Genomic DNA, 18132 nt, shown 5'->3' with positions numbered 1-18132 from the left:
TAAAAAGAAAAAACTACGGCCTGCTTGACAACATTTTTTTTTTTGGGGTTTACCTGATTTGAAATGGTCGAAAAACGGTGGTTTTTAAACATCCATATCTTTAAAACCACAACAGATGAAGGCAAAGTCCTTTTTTTATTTGAAGGATAGGTCTTTCCTCTGTGGCCCCATACTTTTCTTTTTTCGATTTCGTTATAAATAACAATAAAATAAGTTGCAATTTGAGGACTATGCAGGAAGCTGTAACACTAAAACCTAATTCGAAATTAACAAAAAAAAAAGTATGGGGCCCTCGGAAATTGAATTTTAAAGCGCTTGGTGCCATCACCGTTCTTCCAAAAAAATCATAGATCTTATTATACATAAACATACTTACATACAATTTTACCACTAAATTCACATTTGAACGTTTATTTGGGAGACGAAAATATCTAAGGCCGGTATTTATAGTCCGAACTTGAGTTAGACTCAATCTTGAGACAGACTTGAGTTCCGATTTGTGTCTTATAAACAATACTTGAGCATTGATGAGCACTCAAGTTTGACTCAAGCCCAAGTTAGGGGTTAGGCAGACTCAAGTCTTGCTTACATGAGTTTAAAGGTCCAAAATTGTCTCTGTACTGTCTGACAGTTGCTGTTTTCCTGTTTTTCGTTTCGTTTCAATTACATATATGGGTAGGCAATAATGTTCAAATCTGAATTTTAGATGTAAGCATTAAATACTTATTTATCGCAGGATGGAAGATTGTTATGACTTTATTTACGAAGAAGAAGTTCCAAACACATATACGTCAACAACGTATTTTGAATACAAGATACAGGCTATTTCACGAGTGATAATGAGCCTAACGGAATAAAAAATGCATCCCACAATATATTTTCAAAAAAAGCCGGACATTTTAATTTCAGTAGCCAGCTTTTTTCGGAAATGTAGTGTGGGTCTCATTTTTATTCCGTTAGGCTCATTATCACTCGTGAAATACCCTGTATTGTATATTGGTTCACAGTTTTTTCAATTGCTGCGCCGTGCGTACTGTAGTAATCTCTGGTTAGCTATTGTACTGGGTGTTAATCCTTTCCTAAACACAATTTTTTCATTCTACCGAAACTGTATCTGTTTTTTTATTTTCTATTGCCTCTTCTATATCGTGTATGAGAGAAGCCAACAGAATTTTCTCATTTAAACCGTACGGGATTCTCATTTAGCAAAAGAATTCAAAACAAGCTGTCACAACTCACAAGGTGTATGGTATAACCATGGCAACTCGACTCAAACGAAACTGGAGTAAGACTCAAGTCTAACTTTTACGAGTTTAGCCGAAATAATGACTATAATACGGATCTAAAAAACTCAGGGCTTGAGTACAACTTACCCAAGTTGGACTTGAGTTGCCGACTATAAATACCGGCCTAAAAGCTTAGTATGTAATGAGATTTGCTGGTTAACTACACCTTCTAGCAGGTACTTACGCATTTCAGGTAAAAGTAGGCCAACTGAAAAGCCGTTTATTTCATTTCAAACATTTCAAATAATGCAACCCAAACTACACGAATTCTGAAATTTTCATCAGGTAAACCCTAGCCTTAACGCTCGTTACTTAGGCCGGTATTTATAGTCGGCAACTCAAGTCCAACTTGGGTAAGTTGTACTCAAGTCTTGAGTTTTGCTCAAGTCTAGATCCGTATTATAGTCTTTATTTCGGCTAAACTCGTAAAAGTTCTTTTGCTAAATGAAAATCCCATACAGTTTAAGAAGAGGCAATACAAAATAAAAAAACAGATACAGTTTCGATAGAACGAAAAAATAGTGTTTAGGAAAGGATTAACACCCAGTACAATAGCTAACCAGAGAGTACTACAGTACGCACGGCCCAGCAATTGAAAAAACTGTGAACCAATATACAATACCTACAGTGTATTTCACGAGTGATAATGAGCCTAACGGAATAAAAATGAGACCCACACTACATTTCCGAAAAAAGCTGGCTACTGAAATTAAAATGTCCGGCTTTTTTTGAAAATATATTGTGGGGTGCATTTTTTTATTCCGTTAGGTCCATTATCACTCTTCGTAAATAAAGTCATAACAATCTTCCATCCTGCGATAAATAAGTATTTAATGCTTACATCTAAAATTCAAATCTGAACATTAGTGCTTACCCATATAATTGAAACGAAACGAAAAACAGGAAAACAGCAACTGTCAGACAGTACAGAGACAATTTTGAACCTCTTAACTCATGTAAGCAAGACTTGAGTCTGCCTAACCCCTAACTTGGGTTTGAGTAAAACTTGAGTGCTCATCAATGCTCAAGTATTGTTTATAAGACACAAATTGGAACTCAAGTCTGTCTCAAGATTGAGTCCAGCTTAAGTTTTGACTATAAATACCGGCCTTATTCTATTAGAACATCTGCTTTACGAGATTTTCTGTATAAACCATTCACGATTATTTCAAATTCGGACTATCTATGAAAATCTGACATTTTAGTTGGCAGTATTGTGATTTGTCTTAATAAATCTACCGTGTGAGCAACAAGTACTGATTGAGTTGTCAATAAATTCTGGTGATTTTTGGTAACTTTTATGTCATGTTCCAACGAAAAAACCATTTTATTAATAAAAGATTACAAAAACCAAGACGTTTAAATATGAAATGTATACCAGCTGTCAATAGTGTCAATAAAACAAACCGAAATAGGTACAATTCACAGTCTTGAAAATTTTATGTAAATTTTTTTATTGCCAACTGTAACAGTTATTGTTGCTCACCCTGTATTTTATGTTATAATTCAACAGAAAACTGCTCCCAAGTAGTTACATTTTTTAAATAATTGAACGCATTAGGAACAATAATCGTAAAATTGTAAACACCATCCTAAATCTGCTATTGAAAGATTTAATTTACCACGCGAAAACGGTGGTAGGGGTTTTTCAAATCTAGAAATACTGGCATATAATCAAATTGCTTCACTAAAAAATTATTTCCTCAATAGAGCTCGTGATAACACCTTTTTTAATGCTTTGGTTTCAGCCGATAAAGGCTACACACCTTTAAATTTAAGTGATAATATAATTTCAGATATTGTTAAGCCAAATATACCTGACACTATAGCAAATATAGAACAGAAGTCTTTACATGGGAGATACTTTAAAGAACTGGAACAACCAGAAGTTAATATTCAGGCCTCTCATGCATGGCTTAAGAAATCAAATATTCATCCTGAGACTGAGGGTTTTATATTTGCAATACAAGATCGTGTTATAAATACAAGAAATTATAAAAAACACATATGCGGTTTACAATCGATAATTGATAAATGTAGGATTTGCGGAACTGAAGGGGAAACAATTGAACACATCATTTCTTCTTGCACCGTTTTGGCTCAAAGCGAATATAAAAAACGTCACGATATATTCGCTAAAATTATACACATGAATTTACCTGTTAAATTCAATTTATTAAAGAATACACAACCACATTTTAGTTAGACACCAGAAAGTTGTTTGGAAAATGACAGTTACAAGTTATATTTTGATAGAACAATTTTAACTGACATTCATATTAAGCATAACAGACCAGACATTATAATTTAAAATAAACAACAAAAGCAAGCATATCTTTTAGATATAGCTGTTCCAAATTCACATAATATAACACAGACATATAACACAAAAATTAATAAATATTTAGAGCTCTCCGTTGCTATGAGAAATCTTTGGTGTTTAGAAAAAATTTCGATTTTACCACTTGTAATTTCAGCAACGGGAATAGTATCGCAATCTCTTTTTAAAAATTTAAAAATTCTGGATTTAGATAACACATTGGTAATTGAAATTCAAAAAGGTATATTATTATACTCATGTCACATCGTGAGGAAGTTCCTTAACATTGACACAGAACATAATACACAACAAAGTCAAAATGCGGAGGCGAGACGCCGGTAATTATGTTGATAAGCACTGCACTATTACTTGATAGTAATATCCGTAATAGTGTATGTACTCCGGCAAAATTGCCGTGCCGCCGGGTGGAGGTGGGATAAGAAAGAATTGAAATGAAACATACATACAGAGTGATCAACAAGAATCCAAATCAGAGCAAGCGTTGCAAATTATCGGTCACGTCGTAGCAAAATCATATGCACATAAGCGGTCAAAACATGGGCGTAGACAATTTATGGTCTCAAACGCTACTTAATAAAAAATGATACCTTATGAATTTTAGACGTTGGAATTATAATTGTGCATTTTATTATTATTATAACATAAGGAAAACAATTTATAAGATTAACAAGAGCAACATTTTACATTTGTAAGATGTAAGAGTAAGTAAATTATCATCTTTATTGCCAAACGCGACGCTACTGGTACGGGGATGCTTCGTTGAAATGTCACATTTCAAAATTCAAGGTTGTTGTTGTTGACAATTTAAGTGATTTAACCTAGAAAACAAATCTTCGATTTCGGCAAAGTTTACAGACGTTTATTTAAGTTGTAAGCAATAATTATCCCAGAATAAGTTGTAAAATGGGTTTTACCATTAAAGAGAAGGCATTTTTATTAGATTATTTTCGAAAGAGGGTGAAACAAGAAAATGAAGACTGGCCTTACTTTGTACCCCCTTACACCGAAGAATTTCAAGCCAGATATCCAAACCTGATGGTATTGGTTATCAACAAGTTTATCAATGTCTTAAAATTATAGTGCCTAATTTTAGCAAATCATAACCCATCATTAAGAAGAAGTCAGGTCAGTCCTTAGTTCAAATTTTAGAAATGGTGCAAAATGTTCAACAAATTATCAAGGAACATCCCTCAACTTCCATAAGGCGTTTAAGACAACAAGTTAAATTGTGTTATGGCACTTATCAGAAAATTTTTAAGAAGGATATTAATTTGCTTCCCTTTGTGTGTTGCAAGAAATAAAACCCACACATTACCCTAAACAAATTAACAGCTTCATAAGGGTTTTTGAAATTATGAGAGGCGAGTTTGATTCTGTCTGGACCACAATGGAGAACATTTTGAGCAGTTTTTGTGTAAACTTATTTTTTGACCTTGGAGTAATTTAAATGTTTTATCTAATCCCGTGGGATAAATGACACTTATCCCACTCATTTGAGTGGAATAAGGAACTTCATTACCGGACGCATTGCATTACTCCACTCAGTGGGATAAGTGAGCTTCATTACCCCACTCAGTGGGATAAGTAAGTCATTATTCCACTGAGTGGTGTAATGAAACTGCCGGAAATAAATTAGATTTACCTTTTTTTTTTTAATTCGGGGCGGTCTTAGATAAAATTTTGTACATAACACGTGGGCTAAAGCATATTACAGGAAACTCGTGTGATTACAGATGAACTCGGGCTAACGCCCTCGTCATCTGCAATCTTCACACTCGAATCCTGTAATATTGCTTTTATCCCACTAATTGTGTAAATAACTATTAAACACTGCTAGAAAAGATACGAGTAAGTTCTCAATTACCCAAAAATTAGAGAATAATAAATAACTTTTACACTTTTCTTACAGAAAACAGCAAAACAAAGAATTGTGAAAAATAATTATTTTTAAAATTTTGTAACTCAAGATTGTGCCTTATGAAGGAATTGTGTGTATCTGTGTGTTTTTTCCTTAATCAATAATAAATAATAATTAATTATAACTTGCTTTTAAATGTATTATTCATGAATTACAAAAAATTTATAAAGGCAATTAATAATAGATTTTTGAGAGGTAGGCAACCAACAAAACGAGTGCACAGCAAGTAAATAAAAGCGGCTGATCCTCGTTAGAAATACGTTTCGATAAAACAAAAGATGAGGTAGCACTCTTGATTTGGTTTCTTGTTGATCACTCTGTATTTGTAGGGCAGTTCTGGGTAAATTCTTATTAACTAAATTAATGACGGAATTGACAACAATGCGAATATTTAAAAACGAAACGTCACATGACAGGACCTGACGCCAATCTAACAAAAAAATATCGCGGCCTCCTGCGTGTTTAAAATAATCGTGAACGACATATACAGTGAGTTTTTTTTAAGACTGGCCATAGGGTTTTACATGCTAATTTTTCAACCCCCTGTTAACTTTTGTTCCGATAAAAATATACAAACCATTTTTGGAACAAAGTTGGAAGATTTTTTAAACTATCGCATAGATTACAATTTAATATCCCAAACCGTCGAAAAAGTTGTGAAAAAATATTTTTTAGGGCGCCGAAATAATAGTACGTCGAGCGGCCGCCAGAGTAGCGCCATTTGGACGCTTTCGGCGCGTTAAAAAATATTTTTTTCACAACTTTTTCGACAGTTTGGGATATTGAATTGTAATCTATCCGATAGTTTAAAAAATCTCCCAACTTTGTTCCAAAAATGGTTTGAATATTTTTATCGGAACAAAAGTTAACAGGAGGTTGAAAAATTAGCATGTAAAACCCTATGGCCAGTCTTAAAAAAAACTCACTGTATAGTGTTTAGCAGATTTTTAAAATAATTTTATGGGATTCATTGACCCATGTTCTGTATGACTACATACTTACTTGTTTGTAAATTCATGATTTCATTTCACATAAATGATTTATGTAATAGCAATATGGATTTAAAGGTCTTTGGGAACAGATCGTCTAGTCTAGACAAAGTTTAATTGTTATTGGCTGACCAGTCTGGAAACTTGATGAATAATAAATTTCTCACTGAGATTCGATCGTCGTCGCTTATCCATCCAAATTAAAGTTTTGACCCAAAGTTTGTATCAAAAGCATTTCTAGTTAACAATTGTTTAAACTTGATATTTCTCTAATCGTTCTTACGTTCAGTTGAACCAACCCTTTCGCATCTAAGTAGTTGTTTTGAAATCTTTTTTTTTGGGACAACTGTTTATAAAGACGACATTTTAATTAACCTTTTATAACCATTAAGAGATTATGTCGAGTTGGATTAGCTTCTCATTAAAATTCTGCAGCGTTTTATACTTTGAATCCACTTTCTATTTCAATATCAAATTTATTGTTATAAACTAATGCGTGATATCGAGATTTTGATATCGAGATGTAAAAGTCCTTACGTAAGGTGTCACATAAGGTAGGGCAGATTTATTTTTTCTGTTATTAGATGCGCTATGAAGAAGTTTAAACATTCTCCTAAATTTAATTGAGCAAACTTTATTTAAACTTCGATGGGACCTTACCAGAATATAAATACTCTTTCAACTTTACCCTAATCATCTTGAGTTTAACGTAAACATTATAATTATTGCCACTGCTACCGAACATCCTCGACGTAGCAAATTAATTACGTCTAAAATTATTGTTCTCGTAAATGCAAACTAGAAGTGGTTTTGTTGGTTTATTTACCTAGGTAGATTTAACACGAAAATTGTTAGTGTGAACTAACCACGCTTTAGTTTATTAATTTCGGCATAACTACCAACTTTAGGTTTAGAATGAGGTAAATATCGTATTTAGTTGGGAGTTTTGCAGTTATAAAACCTCAGAATTTCATTGTGAGTCGACGCTGCGAAGGAAGTTTAAAGTGAAGATCCGAAAGCTCTTCGAGTTTGTTTTTTTTTTATATATTCAGTCGATTTGCCTTTCTAACGATGTGACTTAAAACTCGTTTGCATGTACCGGGTGATTTGCAAAATCAGAACTGGCTCAAGTAAACTGTTACCCTCAAAACTAATTATTAGCAGGAAGCAACAAAGTTTGCATTGCACGCTCTCATTTACGTCAATAGCAGAGAGGAAAGCAATAATGAATTTACTTTTTGCGTTGACACCCTGTGCATGAAAATGTGTTGCAGGTGTCGCGTTTTTTACAAAGAACTAAAACATGTATGCCAGCCCCGCAGAATAAATTAATTTTCCCAGTTTCATGGTGTAATTTATACCCGCGCCCCACATTTTGTGATAATTAGTGTAAGTTCTGGAGCGACGGCGGTGTAGACAGGATGCGGTTTTGTGTTACTATACAGAATGTTTACGAAACGTCGTCCTAAAAGCTTGAACTTTTAGGGAAAGGTCTCGTTTGCATTCCTATAACCATCAAGTTGAAGTTCAACGATATGGAAAATAGTGCGGTTCGGTGCGCTTTCAAACAAAAAGATAGCCCAAAAGGGATCTATTTTTATTTGGCAGTTTATCGAAATGTCTCAGTGATTCGTTCGATTATGCTTAGCAAGTGCGGAAGTGCATTGCGGGGATTTGCCTCGCGCAATTTAAAAATTCATTTTCTTAGTCCGCCTTCACCTGAAGATCTCCAATTTAAACTTTAACCATCCCACCGCTGAACGGAGCTGACTTCGAGATTAAATGCATTCAGTTAGGAAAATACGCAGGTTTCACAATAAAAGAAATATGGAAAAGTGAGTGAATTGGAAAACAACCCTCGACTCACACTAGGGAGCTAATTAACTCTTGTACCAATTTGCTAAATGTCAAATGAACAACTCGTTAAACTTATTTGGTAACGCTGCTTGAATAAAACTGGTTCCAGTCGAACTGGAGCAGCACTATTCATAATGACTTGTATTTTACAAAACATTATACCCAAATGTACCATCATTCCTCCAGGTTACCGCCGCATGGCAATCATCGCTGACAACTAATTGATTTACAATATAGATGTTATCTGGCGTCCTCGTAGATAGTACGCAATGTTTTACGATGAATTGGTAATACATAAGTAGGTGTGTCTGTAACGTGTCTGAATAAATAAATAAAAAAATCAACTCTTAGAGTGTTAACAATTTAAATGTACTGATAGCCATAATGAGACGATGATAATTTCACGCTAAATTTGGCGATCATGCATGAATAATTTAATTATTTGCGATATAATTCAACACCATAAATTTGTACAACATGAAATGGTCGCAGCCGTGACCATCAAACTCGAAGATTTATTTAATTTCTTAAATATGGGTTAAATGTCATGTAATTATTGTGTTTACTGCGGAATCAGAAGAACCACTTATCACAATAAATGTCATCATTGTTGTTTTTTAAAATGATTTACAATTTGGGGGGAAATAAATTGTTTAAAATTAATTTTTAATAATATACGACAAAATGACCAATTTTGCAAAAAGATTTATGCGAATTTAAATGTCATTGAGAAGAAGAATGTTCGAAAAATTCTCGGAATGTTACACATACTCAGTCAACACTTTACGACTTTGGCGTGACCAGTCAATAGAATGATATAAATTTTGAAAATTGATTTGAGCCTTGCATACTCGACATTTAATTCTAAGCCCAAAAATTTAAATGTAGAAATTATTAATGATTCTTTAAAACGCGCCGACAAGAAATTGATATTTACATTTTACGAGGCGAGAGTATTGAAGAAGCTGTAACGAATACTTGGGCTGAGTTTTTTTTTACAATGCTTTTTATTAACTAAATTCATAATTTTGTAACAACTAGTACTAGAAAATAATAATTTTCAATTTCCGCAAATCGATCAGTAGTAAATTGACCTCCATATAATTTGGAAAGAGTTGAGGAAATGAGGCTCGCGTGCGAATATTTCTTAATGCTTCTGGGCTTGATACCATTAACTGTAATAATTTTTTAAACAAACGATAAAAATGTAAATATGTACTGCTTTTAATATTCCAGTGATTTTCTCACTTGTTGTGCTTTATGAATTTCGTATCTTCTTGAGCCCTTAAGAATATTTCAAAGATAATACACCATCGTAGACTATTTTTTGTTCAAATAGATAAGTAGTTAGAAAGCATTATCTTCTGGTATTGCATCACTTGCAATCTTTTGAAAATCAGTTTAGTTGTTTAATTTTTATTTCTGTTGGGAAAGTTTTATTGCAAAAAGAAATTCAAAATGAAATTATCCCAGAAGTGGCTATTATTGTGGTTGAACGTTATTAAATGCTTGTGTTGGGGATTATCGGTTATAATTTCTGTTGAAGAAGAAATCTTAAATTTTATTTTTCTCGAGTGACATTAAAGTAAAATTTTTCTGTCAGTGAAACATGAATTCTTTATGTTAATCCGAGTTGGGCAACTTCAATAACTACTAATTTAATGGAAATTTCAAATTATAAAATAAATTATTTTGACCGTGAATTTTGATTGCAGGTCCAAATTCACACTGCCCATGAAATGGTCATTAAAGTAATGTAGTGCAAGAGCACATACAATAAATCAGAATTTCGTAATAACTGAAAAATTGGTTAAATAATAACAAACAAGAATACCTTTTAAAATGATCTTTACCGAAACTGGTTACGAGCCACATTCAAAATTCGTCGGGGGGGACACACCCACCGTATTTGTCAATTTTTTCGATATATAAGCCACCACTTGCAGCAGAACAGTATCATTTGCATTACAGCAATATCCACCACAACAACAAAAAATGGCAGCTAAGGTAATTACAAATTGTTTAAGTTTAACAATAATTTTGTATTAAAAAAAAAATCCAGTTCGTAGTATTCTTTGCCGCTTTGGCCGCCGCCAACGCCGGTTACTTGGGCACCCCAGCAATCTCCAGCTACGCCGCCGCCCCAGCCATCGCCAGCTATGCTGCCCCCGCCGTCTCCTACGCCGCTCCCGCCGTTTCCTACGCCGCCCCAGCTGTCTCCTACGCCGCCCCAGCCGTAGCTGTAGCTAAGGCCGCTCCCGTCGCCACCTCCTACTCCTACACCGCCCAAGCTACCCCAGCTGTCAGCTATGCTGCCCCAGCCGTAGCCGCTGTTGCCCCAGCTGTCAGATACGCCGCTCCCGCCGTAGCCTCCGTAGGATACGCCGCCCCAGCTGTCAGATATGCCGCTCCCGCCGTAGCCTCCGTAGGATACGCCGCTCCAGCTCTCAGATACGCCGCTCCCGCCGTAGCCTCCGTAGGATACGCCGCCCCAGCTGTCAGATATGCCGCCCCAGCCGTTAGGGTTGCCTCCCCAGCTGTCTCCGTCCACCCCGCCCCAGCTGTCAGAGTTGCTGCCCCAGCCATCGGTTATGCCCATGCCGCCCCAGCCATCGGTTATGCCCATGCCGCCCCAGCCATCGGTTACGCCCATGCCGCCCCAGCCATCGGTTACGCCCATGCCGCCCCAGCCATCGGTTTGGCCCATGCCGCCCCAGCCTTCGGCTACTCTGCTGCCGCTCCAGCTTTCGGTTATGCTTCCTCTTACGGTCTCGCTCACGCCGCCCCAGCTTACGGATATGCTGCCGCCGCCCCCCACCTCAAAGTCTTCTAAATTAGCTGAAATTTCATTTGGAAATTCAGTATAATATTTTAGAGGAATTTGAATTTTCGTGGTGCAACTGTAATGCAGATGATTCACTCATTTAATTTATTTATTGTTGTACATATTTACACTTTTTTATTGATTTATGCACAATCATGTTTATATTTCTTTTTGTTTTCTTTTGCACAACATATTGTACTGAGTTTTTAATAAAACTATTATAAATTATTTACGATGCATTTCACTAATACGAATATCATCCTACTTCCAATTCCTACTAGAAGAAATAAGTCTTTAAGATATATAACTCTAATATGGCATTCAAGGTATATAGAAGCAAGCAAGGAATGTTATTGGTCTCAAAATAAACTACGAATGTTTTTAACTAATGTGATTTATTTGTAAAAATTTAAATTACTGCACTAGATTTTGACATTTGATGTTATAATAAATAAACCATTGTTTTGTCATAATTAATGATAGCTGGAAAAATGTTGAATGATTTGGAAGGAAAATCTTATACTATTACTGCCATAGCAGACAACTTATACAATACGTGGACATCATTCGTTACATCCTGAACATTTGTTGGAATATTATTCTTGAAAATTAGCTAAAGTCAAATGAACGTTAACATTTTTAATGGCACGTGTTGATATGTAAATGACACAATAAAAAGTACTTTTTAATTAAAATAAGTGTTTTAATGGATTCTTTAAATAAATACATCACAAAAATAATTAGTTAATTAAAACATTATGTAATTATAAACATGCGGCGTTTGTTTTTTTGACCAGTTTCGAAAGGAAGTTGAACCGTCCCTGGAAAAAGATAGTCAAGTTATTAATATGCAAATTTTATCTATAAAATGAAGTTATAATGAGCTTTGTTTCAATATGATTTAATGGGTCATAATAAACAAGAACAGGTAGACTAGGGGGCGTCTATTATAAGATTCCAGAAAATGTTACGTTATATTTTAAAATAAAACCATAACAGTTATTTATGCCAGTATGCCACATCGGCACAAAGTATCACTTTTTCCTACAAGTGGAAAGTTTACACACACGAGCGCAGCTTGCCCTACGAGTCACAAAAGTATTCATACATTAGAAGCATATACAAGTGATTTTGAAAGTTGTGCAGATATTTTAACCTGTGATAGAACCCCAAAACAGGTAACGATTGAGCTAATAATACCTTATACAAAAGCTGATATTTTTCGAGAAAAAGGGGCTAAAATTAAAAAAAAAAGTTTGAGAGCCACTGAATTTTAGGAAAAAATGGGTGAAAAAAAATCATATTAGACTTTTTTTGTTGTCATTTAATTCAAAATTAAGTCATTTTGACAAGAACATCCATCTTAACCTCAATTTCACCAACCTGGAGAAAACCGATATGGTTTTTGATCTATGGCGAAATCCGTGGACATTCAGAGCTAGCACGGCAAATCTAGGGTGAAAGGTTACCTCAAAGGATACTTCCTTTGATACTTCCGAATCCATGAACTTTTGTAAACGTTGTGCAGCATCTTTGCGATTTCGAGCGTTTCGAAATGAATAAGCGCGATCTTGGCCGCTAGCGAGAAGGTCATATTTTACTTGCAGAAGAAGAAAGTCTTCATGAAATTGAAAACCAGCCACGAACAAGTACTCAGCGTCTTTCAAATCACCTGGGAGTTTCTCAATTTGTAGGTTGGCTGCTAGTTCAAAACGCCGCTCAGGAAATTCGTCAAAACAGATGGATTCTGAATTGAGTTCGATTTTCTTGAACACGTCGCGTCGTGACGAAGCTTTCATTACAAACGATAGCAGGCATTTTGAGCAACTTCTTTGATGTTTCATTTTATGGTTTTACTCAGAATTACAGTCTTTTTACTTTGTTGTTTAAGCCTTTGTTATTTTCTAAATTAGTTGCAGGCACTACTTTATCATCATCATCACTTTACAAATTTTATCAAAAATTCTTGGTGAAACTGAAAAAACTTTAACGATAAAAGTCAAACATAACCTCGAATGACATAAATAAAAACTTGTAGGAAAATTCAAATATAGACTACGTCCACTGATAGAATGCATTTTTTTAAATATCCTTAGATAACAAAATCCCCAAACCATAACATTAAAATATTAAGAAAGTACCATAGATTGTGTTGGTAATATCTTGAAGCATTCGCGCCACTGATTCTCATTGGTTGTTATGAAACCCGCGCGAAAAATAAATTATATGACATTTCAAATTTGAAATTGTCAGTTCTGTCAAAGTGGTTTAAGCATTTAGATTTGCGATTTTTCATCTTTAGAGCTTTGTTTTGCGATTCTCTGGTTTTAAAAGTTATTAGTTTTGATCGTGTTGCTGTTTTGATCTGTTCCGTTGCGATTTTTTGTTGATTTTTTTAAATTTGTTCATGCACTAAATAGGAGTACATATTAAATAATCTCTTGCTTGTGTTTAGCCATTTCCGAAAAAAGCTGGATATTTTAATTTCAATAGCCTGCTTTTTCGGAAATTCGAAAATGTATTGTGGATTGCATTTTTTATTCCGTCGGGCACATTATTACTCGTGAAATAGCCTGTATTAATAAAACCTAATATATTACTCCTACTGTACTGAAGTTTTCTTTCGTCTTTCGTCTTTCCTAAGTGCAAACATGCAGAATAATAATAAAACATCACGTGTAAACCTGCTCTTTCCATTTTTTTAAATTTCGCGCCGGATCTATTTCTTGTAGCGTAGAGTGAACATTTTTAGTAACATTTTACATTTATGTCAAGCAATCTATGAGTGGACGAGTTTAGTAAATTCAAAAAACTTCTGGACTGTCAAGATTAAATTTTAAATGAAATGCTTGTTTTGACTGTACTTGGATATAAAAAAATTTCGCTAGAGTGTACCGACATCAAAATCTAGTTACAAAATATATTTAGGTTATGTTTTCATTTTTAATCATTGAACTAAAAATGTTTTGAATCATTCATTGCTTCGAACACAAGTGAAATGCAGAAAACTAAATGAATTAGAGTAATTTAATAAAGTTTATAAAAAACACGCGACAAACTGAAAACAGGTAACAAATTAAACAACAACCAAAATCATCCAGACCATAATAAACTAACCTGTTTCATTTATTCAAAAGAAAATTATTTAACACTTGATTAACACTTATCTCTCCAAAATTTCTTTCCGTTATTATCACTTTTTTGTTTGTTCCTCATAATAATTTCTTATAGCCCTCTTCTCTCGCGCCAATAGAACCACCCTAGTTCGTTTTGAACTTTCCATTTGAACCTTTTTACAAAATACACTTTAATAATTTTGCAATTTATTTGACAATGTTAATTTAAACAAATGAATAGTTTGAAAAATTAAAAAATCATAGATAACAACTGGGTAATATGAAAATAACTAGTGATTTAACCAACCTAACAACTGCAATTTTGATTTTGACAGTCCAGATGTTTATTCACGGCTTCCTAGATTAATAAGAGTCGAAGCCTCTAATACGGCTGGTCGAGTTCATCAGTTGCAAGCATTTTTTCTGTTCCTGAGAGGGCGCCACTATACATTTGTGTATTTGGCTGCTTAACCGCGTACAAATCTCATTTTAAAAAGAATCGTAATTTTTATGTTACATATAGGCTCTGCCATTTCTATTGAAACACCACCTGTTGGATTTTTTCTAAAATTTAGCAATGTGTACCAGGTTCGGTTGGTTGTAAAACGGCTTTTAGTGAGAAATTTGAAATTTTGACATTTTCTAGTTCCTAAAACGTCAAAGCAAATCACTGTCAAAATAAGTATGATAAATTGATAAATCAATGATCGAATGATCTAACTACACATTTAGCAATTATTTATCTCGTCGACGCATCGTGCATTCTTAATATATATAATAATTTAATATAAATGTCAATAGAAATCTAAAAATTTTACGCCTGCGAGTCCTACCACTACAAATGTGAGTGAGTGGTTTTTAGCGTGGTTATCTGTTGTGGTTAGTGTTCCTGTTGGAAGGTGGAAGGTAAAACCCAAGGGAAACTCAAAGAATTATTAATTATTATTATTTAATCAATGAACAAGGAAATTACAAAATCAAAGGATTGGCGCCAGGTTTGGAATCTTGAAGGATTTCGCCTCTCAGGTGTGATTGGATAATTCTGTAGACGGTAATATCAGATACCTATCTGGAAAAAGAAATTGGTATAATGGGGGTATATAGGCAATGTGGGATAAGATTGTAAGGATTAAAAAAAAATCAGGAGTTTGAGGAACTCATAATTGAATGATTTGGGGAAAAGTTTAAGTAAAAAAATAATTAGTTTTGGTTTATTTCAATGTACTTATAGATATGTATTAAGTATTTTAATAAACTACACTTGCTGAAATGCTTTTTTTAATGAATATTTCTTATACTGAAACCACAGAGGATCGACGTAACCTCACTTTTCTGCTGTTAAAGTTAAATGAGTTATAATAATTAATAACAAATAAAACTGCACTTAAAGTTTAGCTGAAGAGATGAAAATCAAAGTTACAATTGGTTCCAATTTAGAACAATAATTTAAGGTGTCCCCTCAAGGCGCATGTGCCAAGTGGCGTGTGATAAAAAGTGCGGGATTTAATTTTGATGTTATACCTAAATGTTAGCATTGTTAGCAAATGTAAATACGTTCTAAGCTGAAGACGCTGACGCTTTTTAGAATAATAGAAAAACACCTTTTTTAACTTACCTACGGAAAAGATTTCTGAAATTTCAACACAAATTTTTCCGACTGACCACATTGGCTGACTTAAATGCAGTTTATCATATAATTTAATAAGAGTTCTCTTCATGTCAGTACCCATAAGGACTCGTTTTTTTTCTATTTTGCTCTATTTTCGCGAAAAAACAATAAATTCTTGATAATTATTGGGTTATAATTGAATGAAAGACGCGTTGAGTCAAATATGACATGACATTCAACAAAAATCAAGATTGGCAATAATAGTCAAAAAATTACTAAACATATTTGCAGCGTTGCCAAACTGTCAATCAACAGGTGGTGTTTCAATAGAAATGGCAAAGCCTATACACTACTTCAAAAAGTAGATTATTGATAGAAAAAAAACATTAATACGATTTTTCATTAATTTAATTTAAAAAATATTCGTTTTTTGGTACTATACTTTTGGCTTTTGAAGGAACAGACAGTTCAAGGAACTCGACCAGCCGTATTAGAGGCTTCGACTCTTATTAATCTAGGAAGCCGTGTGTTTATTGAATGGACTTTACTAAATACCCGTTACGCCGAATTGATAGTACAAATGCGCCCTGCTACTAGAGACCCTCGTGGTGTCGCTAGTAGTACCTTGCGGCCATAGACAACACAATAAACCTATAGAACGCAAACTCCTATGCATTTTCCCCATTTTTTTGGAAACGCACCCACCACAAGCCGTCAGGGGACGCTGCCGTTTTATAAAAATAAAAATCGTGTAAACTTATGCCAAAATTTAAAAAATAGCTATTTGACATATCAAGTCATAAGTAATAAATTTACTATTGTGCGACTTTGCACCCTGCAAAGGAATTATAAACCATGTGGAACTCGCCATAGATTTCCAAATCCAATTAAATATCCTGGGCGTTTTATGGAATCGATTAAAAAGACGGGTAACAAGCAGTTATCAACTTTGGAGCCTATGAAAGTGTAGGTATAACAGCTACACTGTGTGTGGACTTCATTTTACCAGCAAAGACTTCGGCACGAACGAATATGGCCCTAGATACCCTCGATACAACTTCCCTCCTTTTCCAGTCCGGACCTACTTCCAGTAAGAGTAAAAAAATATTGATAATTATATTTTAACTGAAAACTACTTTTTATAGAATTTTCATCCGATCTACTGATCTAGACACTATAATTGTGTAACTCCTGTTTTATGTAGTAATGAAGATATAAATTCTTGTAAAAGTTAAAAAAAAAAAAAGAAAAGCCGAGCATATTAAAAATTATAAAAAGGCAGAATGTCGATCCAAAATTCGGTTTGGAATGTACCGAAAACGTATAAAACTTCATGCAAAATTCGATGTCAAAATAAAGAGCAATGCAATGCAAGGCAAGGATGCGATAAATTTATATTTGCCGCAATTGAGGAAAAGAAATACCAAATCAAAATTTATAAAAATGTAATGGAAATGTATCGAAAAAGATTGAAAATAAAAACTTCAAAATAAATGTTGTCTTTTAGTTTTATAAATAAATTACTTTAAATTAAAATAAATAAAAAAGCCAGGATATCCAGCTGGCTATGTCTTATTTTGCACCTACCACAAGCCAGTAGATGACGTCGGGGCACAAAAAACTATGGGAGTTTGCGTTCTATAGGTTTACTGTGTTGTCTATGCTTGCGGCGTGGAGGGAGAAAAGACTGGAGATGGCATTTCCTATGCTTCCCATGTTAAAAGTCCGAACCCTCTAAAAGCACGTGCAACAACCTTTTATGACCCAGTCCACAATGTGCTAGATAAAGAAGCACAATGCGCCTGGAAGGAAGGCGAAGGAAGCTATTGGCCTAGCGTCTATATTCAGAAACCTTTTATGACTCTGTAGTTTTCGCGGGCCGGTACACTTATTTGAATTAGTGCCATCTCCAGTCTTTTCTCCCTCCACGGCTTGCGGCCATGGATTTATCTTGCGGCATCCATGCTTGTTTTGTTTCCGCTGGGACGCAACTTCTCTAACTTCTCTCCTACATACACTGCTTACTTTTTGGTTACTTGTATTTAAGTCTTTGTTAAATAAACAGCGAATATATTAAACCGCACAAACTTAACTTTTTAGGTTGATCGCTCGTCAAAACTGCCCGCCAAATTTGAAAATTTTCAGCGTTTCCCCAACAAAGTGATTTCTTTGATAAATGGCAAGTTGGGTTA

At 34.4% G+C, this 18132-nt stretch overlaps 2 protein-coding genes across 3 annotated transcripts in view; both read left to right on the top strand.

Moving 5' to 3' along the window:
- Positions 1-18132, top strand: part of Epac (Exchange protein directly activated by cAMP) — a 135088-nt gene that overhangs the window by 29256 nt on the left and 87700 nt on the right. The window lies entirely within an intron of this gene.
- LOC138127424 (cuticle protein 16.5) lies at positions 10241-11443 on the top strand. The gene is made up of 2 exons (XM_069043499.1): positions 10241-10398; positions 10454-11443. The coding sequence occupies exons 1-2, from the start codon at positions 10387-10389 to the stop codon at positions 11222-11224; spliced, it is 783 nt and encodes a 260-aa protein (XP_068899600.1). The 5' UTR covers positions 10241-10386; the 3' UTR covers positions 11225-11443.

The sequence above is a fragment of the Tenebrio molitor genome, chromosome 3, assembly GCF_963966145.1.
Source record: "Tenebrio molitor chromosome 3, icTenMoli1.1, whole genome shotgun sequence".
Classification (NCBI taxonomy): domain Eukaryota; kingdom Metazoa; phylum Arthropoda; class Insecta; order Coleoptera; family Tenebrionidae; genus Tenebrio; species Tenebrio molitor.
Note: the sequence above shows the minus strand (reverse complement) of the source record. Positions and strands in the feature narration are given on the sequence as shown.